A 9,631-nucleotide genomic window follows, 5' to 3' on the forward strand; every position below is an offset into this window, starting at 1 on the left:
TTAAATTGGGGATAGAGAGATATAAATTTTTTTTATTATGATTGCAATAGAACATAGTCATTGTACAATAGTCCAAATCAATTTAGATTCCCCTTTTCACATCCCTTACTTTCACTTTCTATTTACCTTAATAATTATAAGGTGAAACGTTTCATATCCCCTACTTTCACTTTCTATTTACCTTAATAATTATAAGGTACAACATATCTTGAGAAAGGCAAATATTTTTTAAGTGGGGTTAAAGCAGTTTTAAGAGGGAATAGAGTAGAGAGACGTACGCGAAAGATTTCCAAAGATTAATCCGTCAATAGATTTTTTACCTCTCACACACGTAATAGATTTCGTGATTTTTGGAGAAATCTTGGTTAATGTATTTCCATTTTCTTACTATTAAAATGTACCAAATAGTATAAATGTCATATTTATTTGTAATCTATTGTCACGTAATAGATTTCCACGTAACCAAACTGCCTTATAGACTATATCTTTAATGTATTAAACATTTTTAACACTTATTACATTTACCTCACAATATACCAACTTTTTGTCGAGAGGTATTTTACGTAAAGGTTGACTACAAAAAGATGATTTATCTTTTCTACATGGAGGTCACAATTATTCTTACTCATTAAATATCAAATCAAATGGCTTACTCATTAAATATCAAATTAGTTGGCTTGGGATGAGTCATGAAGTTCAAATTTTTTTGTTTGGAACTTTGTGTCTATTGACACTTTCATAGCCATTTATTTTGAAATTTAAGGGACACAAATGATTGTGACATCCATGCACAAGACATAAATGGTCTTTGTAGACAATCTTTTTACTTAATTACTTAAAATTAAAGTATAAATTTTGATAGAAAGAAAAACATTGATCTAATGGAATGATATCATCCACAATATGACATCACCCAAATGCATCGTAATTAATTTTTAATCATTTATACCATGCTATTAATTTTTTATAAAAAGATATATTTTATCCTTAATAATGACCAAAAGTATAGAAAGAATGGGAACCTTGACCAACATACCAGAACTCATTCTCTAGACCGGCAGAGAACCCTTGGACTCAATGCACCAACAGCCTTTACTAAAAGAATTTGTATTATAAAACAAGGGATTTGTATTATGAAACAAGAGGTAATGAGTGTCAAAAATGTTAAGTTGGATAATTAATGAAATGTTAAGAGTACCCTAACATAAGCTATTAATAATTTACCCATATTTTAAAAAAAATTCAAAGCACTCATGAAAAAACACGAGTTCTTAAATTGTATTGAATATGGGCAAAATGTTAAATAATTTTGATAAATTTCCCTTTCATGTAGTAAGGATTATATCAAGGTTCAAGGCTATTTCTTTGATATGACTATTTGCGTATCCAAATGGTCTCTAAACTATTGACATTCATCCGTGCGGTGTTGTCAATGGAAAATGTGATTTCAATCCTTTTCGCCTTCTCTCTCCTTCAAAACCCAGCGGTTCCTGAACCAGGCTGAACCTCTCTGTTTCACTTCCATGGCCACTTGATTCCAAGACCAATGGTACTCCGCCACGTATACAGGTCCATCAGGGCCAAGGCGCCCTATAAACATTCTCGCTCTTTCTCCCAGCTCCACTCAGGTTCTCGATGGTCAGAATAATTCACTGCACATTGTCCTTTTTTTTTTTTCAATTTGAATAATTCATTTACTGCAAAATGCTTCAAATTGCGTCGCAACTGGACAAAATTTGTTTTTTTTTTTTCTATTTGATTATCATTATACTGATAATTTCCTGTTTTCTCAGGCCTTCATTTGGAATAGCTTTTGATATTGATGGGGTAATTCTTCGCGGAAACGAGCCCATAGGAAATTCTCCTCAGGCTCTCAAAAGGCTTTACACTGATTGTGGTAAACAAAAGCTCTAATTCAACAACGATGATAAAATGAATTTCATGGTTTTCTAATGCAATGTACTTGTCATGCTCTTTTATATCTCAGCATTAAAAAAGTTAATTATATGAAAAAGGAAAATAAAAAACTGCCGAAAAACTTTCGTTAATTTACTTTTCCCCTATTTTCTACACTTTTTATTGATAAATAATTTTATAGATTCAAGAGCAATATCTGCCCACTGCCCATCAAGCTATACTTGTCTCACTTGTTTAACGTTTCCATTTGTGCAGGTAAATTGAAGTTTCCTTTTATCTTCCTAACAAATGGTGAGGTTTTTTTCGTGCGTTCGATTCCTTCATTTATTTGCATGATAGACACACTCATAATTCTTGTGTTGATGCTTGGACAACTCCTCATGCTTTGTAGGTTGATTTTAGATAGTCCTTGTTTCCAGCTTTCCAAACTAAAGCACCTACAGTGGTTTATTAAAACTTGGACATAATTTATTCCTCTTGTTAGACGTTAAAATCCATGTCGACAGATCAACATTGTTTGATCAAACAATGATATGTAGACAACTGCCACCTTATGCCTATGTAAGTTCAAAACGTTTTCATGATGAGTGAAAACTTTTTAATGCGTTCCATTAAATGAATGATTCAAGTGTTTTATCATAAAAGGGGGTTTTAGTTCCATAAAGTTTAGGATTTTATTTTATTTTTATGTTGATTTCAATTTCTTTGCGGCGACAGGGCCGCTTACTTTGATAACAAGAAAGTTGGTTTATAGGAATTTTCATTTATAATGTTTCATTTTCATTTTAGTTTTGAGTTTTTTTCATATTCTTCTCTTCAACAACTTTTAAAATCGCCTTTTATATTATTTGTTGTTTCTTGAGATTCCCAAGCCTCCAAGTCTCATGTTAAAGGAAAATTTTGCAAGTGGTTATGGACTGTTGTGTAACATAAAAAACTCAACGCTCATTTGATATTTACAGGAGGTGGTGTTCCAGAATCCAAACGTGCCATTGAGTTGAGTAAAATGTTAGAAGTGAATATTCAACCTCTACAGGTAGGCCATGATTGTTTATTTGTGTGTCCACCAATGTTCATTCCCTTTATTTGCCTCTATTTGTCTGTTGTTACTTGAATAGTTGAGTTTTGAAGTTTTTTTTATCAATATATATTTTTACTCTTTTGACAATTGTTTGACATATTCTTTTTTACTGGAAATGGTCAACTTTTTGCATTATTTTTATGATTGGAATGTGGTACTAATTGGGCAATGCTAATGTGTTCCCACTGAGTTGTGTGCTGTGCCATACATGTTTGTGTCTTGGGTTTGGTTTTCATCATTTTAAACTAATCCACTATTTCATGCTAATATAAAATCGATTGTTGGTTAAGAAGTTTTAAATGAGCTAAGAATTTCATGAATTCCCAACATTATGCAATTTTGTCTTTGGAATGCTTGATGTTCTGTTTAAGGTTTATTTGTTTGCCGCTAAATGGACAAAGGATCTCTTGACCTCTGTCAGACTACATTCTTCTGAGAACATATATATCACTTATTTCTTTCAATTCATGAAGAGTTTTTGATGTTCTTTTGGTACCTTATAGATTTGTCAATGTATTTTATCCATTTATTGGCAATGGATAATCTCATTTATCGATGATTACATCAACAATGCTCAAGATAATTGGTATTGCAGTGTTAAAATTGGTGCCATTGAACTTTCAAAAGGTTGTCTTTTTGCAGCCAAGTCTTGTGTCAGTCAAAGCACATGATCCGTTTGTTATTAATGGAACTTCTATCTCTTTAAACTTTTCTTTTCTGGGCCTTTTTTTTTTTTTTTTTTCTTGTGCTGGGGTGAGAAACAGGGAGAGGAGTGTGCAAAGGGTTTAGATTGTTATTTATTTTTGTTTATTGGTTCAATATCATTTAATTAATTAATTAATTTTTTTACATGATGTAAATGTATGCTCTTCTATACCACTCTAATTAGATTTCTTTCGTGGCGGTCAATAAGCTACATTTGTTGATCAGATTGCCAATGCAGGTCGTACAGGGCCATTCACCTTTCAAACAGCTTGTGAATAGGTACCTCCGTTGAGCGCTTTTGGTCATAGGTAAAGTATGTCATGCAACACTGGTGTGTGTTACATGGTGCACCAAATAGGCCCCTGCTTCCTAATGGGGCTGACTAGGAGATTTACGCTGTAATAGTTAATCTCTACTGTTTATCATTGGACTGAATGATGAATGGCAGTTTGGCTACCATCTACCACACACCCTTGATGTATGGTGTACTTTAATTTTGCACAATCCAAAAATATCTTCAATGACAAGGAAATTGTCATAGTTATACTGCTATATCTCCTTTTTTTAAGGAAAGTTATTCCTGGGTCAGCGGATGCAAGAGCTGGTTGACTCACCAACATCCATCTTCTAAGATGGATGTTGTAAAAAAGCCAAGGGGCTAAAATGCATTTAGATGGTGTAGAATTTCTTTTTATTAAAAATGACATTTTAAATATTTACAATTTCATTTTATTTTAATATCCATGGTCATCTTAACATAGATTAGGAATCCCTAAAATTTTGAGTTAAAAATTCATTTTTAAGATAGGTTCAAGTGGGGGACCCGCATTTGCACAGTATGAGTCGGCTGACTCATAGAAGCCCATCCTTTTTTTAATTACTAGGAATTTATCTTCCTGAAATGTTAATGTGTTGATCTGTTCTCTTATCTCCATAGATATGAAAATGATCTCATTGTTGCTGTGGGGAAAGGTGAACCAGCTGCTGTGATGTCTGAGTATGGTTTCAAGTAAGGAGTCAGCCTCTTCGTCTGGATTTGATGGTTCCATACTTTTTCGTTTCGGAGAGAACATTGACTTATTTGTGTGCTCTAGGGTATAAGTGTATCACTGGATTTGTTTAAAATCTAAGTCTAATCACTGCATTTGTTTTTGTGCTTATTAACACATTTTATGGTATGCATCTTGTTGCTTATGATAATGCTACTCAGTGGTTGATGGCAGAAAGGTTATTTCAATAGATCAGTATGCCTTATTCTTCGACAACATAGATCCCCTAGGACCGTACAAGAAATGGGTAACTAAAATGACACTGGATAATGAGAGAACATATTCTAAAGAGGATATCTACTCTGAAAGAGTCAAATCAGCTTTCATTGTCAGCGATCCTGTTGATTGGAGCAGGGATATTCAGGTCTCCGTTTCTGTTGGATCTCATATGTTACAAACGGTAGTGATGTTTTATCAATAAGAGAGTAATTGTTTATCAAACCACAAGTGGGATAAATGAATTACCCTTGTTTTGCCAGAATTCATTGCTCTATATTCTGGTAGTAGGACATGTGACGCGGTTCTTTATAAATTTTTGACTGAAAGGGAAGTATTTATGTTCATTGATAATGGATAATTCATGTAGGTTCTTTGTGATATCTTAAGATGTGGGGGCCTTCCTGGAAGGGAGTACAGCCATCAACCTCCCTTGTATTTTGCATCTGATGATCTTGAATACCAGGTAGTTCAGTTTTGTAGGCTGCTACTCTTCATAAGTCACATGAGAGAGAGAGAGAGAGAGAGAGAGAGAGAGAGAGAGAGAGAGAGAGAGAGAAAGAGAGAGAGAGATTGTCTTCTTAGATTCTAAGCACCTTCTTCTTAGATTCTAAGCACCTGCGTGGATTGACTGCTAAGAATGTTCCTATTATTGTAACACACTATCGCGGGGACAGCTTTTCTGAAAATGTTTCAAATAAGGTAGTTTTGACCGTAATTGTTTTTAATGCTAGTCAAAATAGACCTTGGCAGTATACTCATGCAGCCCCTAAGGATGCCCTTGCAGTATCCAACAATATTTTTTAACTCGACTTGGCCAGGTACTCGGCCCTAGCCCAAACCATGTGGACTCAGCCGAGTGGTGCACATGTCAAAAAAGGTTAAAAAATAAAAATGTAATTTTTTTTAAATCATTAAAATAGGAATATGTAAAGTAAGTAATGGAATTCACTGTATGTCCATAAAAGTCCAAAAAATTACATAAAAGATGGATATTCAACTTTTTTTTATATAGACCTTGAAATATTCAGAAGATCAAAAAAATGAAAATATAAAAATTGGACCATGTTGAGAGAAGGCTTTCCAAATCATCATAAAAACTATATAGATGATCTAAAAATATATTTTTAAATCATTTGACTGAGATTTTTAACAAAGAATAGCATATTCATTTTAAATGGGGACTGAGTTGGCCCCTAGAACTCTCCTTGGCCGAGGCTCTGTTACTCGGTCAAGTCCCAGTGGACTAGACTGTGTCCTGAAACACTAGTATCCAATATCAAATGGAAGAAACATTTTGCTTATTCAGACTATAGTTTCTTTTATCATCTACCTTTTTTTTTTTTGCCTGAATTTCCATGTGTAGATGTTCTTTTGATAAGCTCTATTTTGTTAGAGGCAGGCCGCCTTTCCTATAGAGCGTCTTGGTATGGGTGCTTTTAGAATCGCACTTGAGTCCATTTTCAACAGGCAAGTTCTTGGAATGCAATGGAGAGTCCTCCAAATAGGGTGACCCATGCCACGTAAATTTATTGATTCTCTAGGCATCATTGATTCGTTCATGGTTTGTATCTTTAATATGCAGAATTAGTTACAGTCCTCTAAAGTATACATCATATGGGAAGCCAAATCCTACAGTATTTGAAAATGCACGATCTATACTGGAAAGTCTTCCCTTGGATTGTGACCCTCATACTGCCAATGGTCATGGTGCTTCTAGGCAGCCATTGGACACCCTTTACATGGTCGGAGATAATCCTGTAGTTGACATCAAGGGTGCATGCCAGGTTGCTCTCTCTCTCTCGCTCATAGTTGTGGCTCTCTTGTCTGTACTTTTACTCCATGCTAAACTATTCAATCTCTTTTCTGTTGTATGAGAAACCAGCACTATTAAATGATTTTCCTTTTTTCTGATTAATCTCTCTACCTTTCTACTCTCTATTTTTGGCTTGGTGGGTGAAGTTGGTTTCATGAGAGGGAAAAATGGAGCATCCATCTCCTTCACATGCAAATTAATGGCTTATTACCCATTCCGTTATATACCAAAGCCTTAACATAAGTAAATGCAGTGTTAAGGGATGTGTGTGGACTTGGGCGAGTAACTCGGCATTGCCCTATGGGTGAGGCCAAGTTACCCCAAGTGGTGTGTACAACTTGGAATACACGAAAAAATTTCAAAAACATATCCCAAAAAAGTTGTAAAAACTATGGGATGTTCTATAAATTCTTTTTATATATAATTTGGATGTTTTTAGCAAAGATTGGTGAGTTTTTTTTGGCATAATCCCTATATATATATATATTTGGATTTTTTGAAGGAAAAAGTTTATATAGAGCCGAGGCTCTAAACAATCAAATTAGTGCCCACCTCAAAAATTTCACTAGAAGAGGTTGTTTTGATGCCCAAATATCCTTAAATTGATCATCCCGACATCAAGATGCATGGACATGAGAAAAAAATTACATTTCAAGTATGGAAATAGTGTATCTTGTAACGCATTTTTGGACAGTCAATTTTCAAGATTTTCAAGTTTTCAAAGATCTGCTTGATCTACTCTATTTTTTAAGCTTTAAATTTTATAATTAAAGATGACTATATTTTAAGGCTATCACAAAGATTTCCAGTATTGAAACCATATTTTTCGATACTATTTGATGGTGCGCTCTACTTTGATTGTTTAGAGCCTCGGCTCTATACAAACCACACCTTTTTTAAGATATCCCAAAATATAATTCAATTTTTTAAATCCATTTTGCTATATTTTTTAAGCTTATTTGGAGTTTTTAAGGTTGTTTTGGTTTTATTTAACTTTTAGTAGCTTCATTTCATTTTTTTCAAATTTTTCTTTATTTCTTTTTAGGGTTTTTGGATTCAGCAAAGTAAGCCTTTGGCCGAGGCAAGTTCCTAAACATCAAGTACATGGCTGTTTTGTTTTGGTGTCTAATTCAGAGATGATCAATGCTGAAGCTTCCATTTCCTGGTTTCAGGCAGGTCGACCCTGGTTCAGTATTCTAACAAGGACAGGCGTCTTTAAGGGAAAAGGCAATCATGAACAGTTTCCAGCTGATATTGTAAGTGCCTCAGTGGACCAGTGGACTCCTTTGGATTCAGTTTTGATTTTAGAAATCCCAAGTTTTTCTCCAGTTGCAAGTGCCTGTAACGGTTGTGTAGAGTTTATGTAACCTTAACACCCTCAAGTTTCTATGTAAAGCTAAAAGAATCCCCCAAAAAACAAAATCGAAAATGTTGTCCACTACCCTCCACCATCTAATGGATTTTCTTTTCATTGGGGACAATTCTGGTTCTTTTAAGATGTTGAGTAAATATTTATCTAAATGACAACATTTGGATGCTATGTCGCATAATAACTGCATTCAATCCTGTGAAAAAAAAGAAGAAACTTGTGCTGTGTAGTCTACTGGACTTGCAGAAACTTTTATATAGTTGACGGCTTTTGATGTGTGGTCTATTGGACTTGCTTTACCTTCATATGGTTTACTGAATATTTGTTATTAATTTCAGGTAGTTGACACTGTTGAGGAGGCTGTGGATTACATTCTCAAGAAAGAGTGTAGAAACGGTTCTTGAGGCTTTTTAGTCCTATCTTTCTCAATTCATCGATCGCCGACCTCTACCCAGGTGGTAGAGTTCTCGTCCCTTCGTACACTTGAGGCTTTCTTATATGATTTTAATTTGGGAGGCTTTCTTATATGATTTTAATTTGGTTCTGCATGCATTGGGCATATGAATAAGCACTCTTCAAATTGATCTGTCTCCAGGTGTGTCAAGAGAGAGATCTTTCTGCTTATTTGTGCTGCTGTAAGACAGGGAGCATCAGAGAGCGCAGAAAATAAAATTTGGTACTGGAGGAGAAAGGAAAAGGAGGAGAAAGGAAAAGAGGAAAGATTGCACTTTTGAGTTGGGAAAAATCTGTTCTTTCAAATCGGGAGCTGTTTTCAGTTATGGATTTCAACTGAATTAATTCACTTTCAGGTATTATTAAGGTCTTTTGGGGCTTTATTTCCAAGTTTCCAAGGTTTCTACATGTTATGGCTTACTTAAATCAACACTAGTGGATTTACTTGCTATGCAAATTGCCAAATAGAAATGTCAGAAAAAATAGAACAATAAAGAAATAATTAAAAGACAAAACTAAATAATATATCTTGAAGGTACTTTTTTAATGTTAGGATGAACATTAGTATCTATTACCATTCCTATGTCCAAAAAAATTATGTCAAAGAGTACGAGTTTAACAATATTAAGGAAAATTGAAAAATATTTAAAAAAATTCAAGAGATTGTATAATATGAGACCATTTATTTTTCGGTACAAGGTGGTCGCCATTATTTTTAGCCATTGGATATGAAATCTAATAGATTGAAGAGTATCGTGACATCTGAGAAATACTATTTTGGATTTTGTGTCCAATCAATGACACATCCCCAGCCATTCAGTTTTACATCCAATGGTCAATAATGATTGTGATTTTTTATCAAAAGTAAATGATCTCATTGTATATATTTTTTAAAATATAATTAAATGAAAAGAATAGTAATAAGCTAACTTTGAAGTGTAAAATGTCACGTGAAACTTGTTATTTTATATTAACATTGATTCCTATACGTGCATATAATTTTTTATTTTCTACAGTATCAGGAC

General features: G+C 34.0%; 1 protein-coding gene across 44 annotated transcripts; it reads left to right on the forward strand.

Annotated features, from left to right (window-relative positions):
- Positions 1-1,331: 1,331 nt before the first annotated feature.
- LOC18434350 (hydrolase family protein / HAD-superfamily protein) lies at positions 1,332-9,071 on the forward strand. Of its 44 annotated transcripts, none has more exons than XM_088868784.1 (14): positions 1,429-1,628; positions 1,794-1,897; positions 2,173-2,208; positions 2,309-2,478; positions 2,880-2,953; positions 3,929-3,982; positions 4,641-4,712; positions 4,927-5,116; positions 5,339-5,434; positions 6,371-6,438; positions 6,554-6,755; positions 7,957-8,040; positions 8,492-8,611; positions 8,749-9,071. In XM_088868784.1, exons 6-13 carry the CDS (start codon positions 3,936-3,938, stop codon positions 8,555-8,557), a joined length of 825 nt encoding a protein of 274 aa, XP_088724910.1. In that variant the 5' UTR covers positions 1,429-1,628; positions 1,794-1,897; positions 2,173-2,208; positions 2,309-2,478; positions 2,880-2,953; positions 3,929-3,935; the 3' UTR covers positions 8,558-8,611; positions 8,749-9,071. The 44 variants fall into 44 exon arrangements, with proteins under 44 accessions (XP_006844485.2, XP_088724905.1, XP_088724931.1 ...); XM_020667427.2 differs by having other exon boundaries at positions 1,489-1,628; positions 3,912-3,982; XM_088868804.1 differs by having other exon boundaries at positions 1,489-1,628; positions 3,942-3,982; positions 4,914-5,116; positions 8,492-8,608.
- Positions 9,072-9,631: the final 560 nt, after the last annotated feature.

This window comes from Amborella trichopoda, chromosome 6 (genome assembly GCF_054954075.1).
Source record: "Amborella trichopoda isolate Santa Cruz 75 chromosome 6, AtrichopodaSantaCruz75HAP2 v2.0, whole genome shotgun sequence".
Lineage (NCBI taxonomy): Eukaryota > Viridiplantae > Streptophyta > Magnoliopsida > Amborellales > Amborellaceae > Amborella > Amborella trichopoda.

What these genes read in the sequence shown, in the direction of transcription:
- LOC18434350 (XM_020667423.2), top strand. Translation starts at nt 1,547, where the DNA reads ATGGTACTCCGCCACGTATACAGGTCCATCAGGGCCAAGGCGCCCTAT. An exon ending in AAGGCTTTACACTGATTGTG is followed by an intron (nt 1,898 to 2,172) that starts GTAAACAAAAGC and finishes CCATTTGTGCAG; the next exon opens with GTAAATTGAAGTTTCCTTTT. An exon ending in AACAGTTTCCAGCTGATATT is followed by an intron (nt 8,041 to 8,491) that starts GTAAGTGCCTCA and finishes TATTAATTTCAG; the next exon opens with GTAGTTGACACTGTTGAGGA.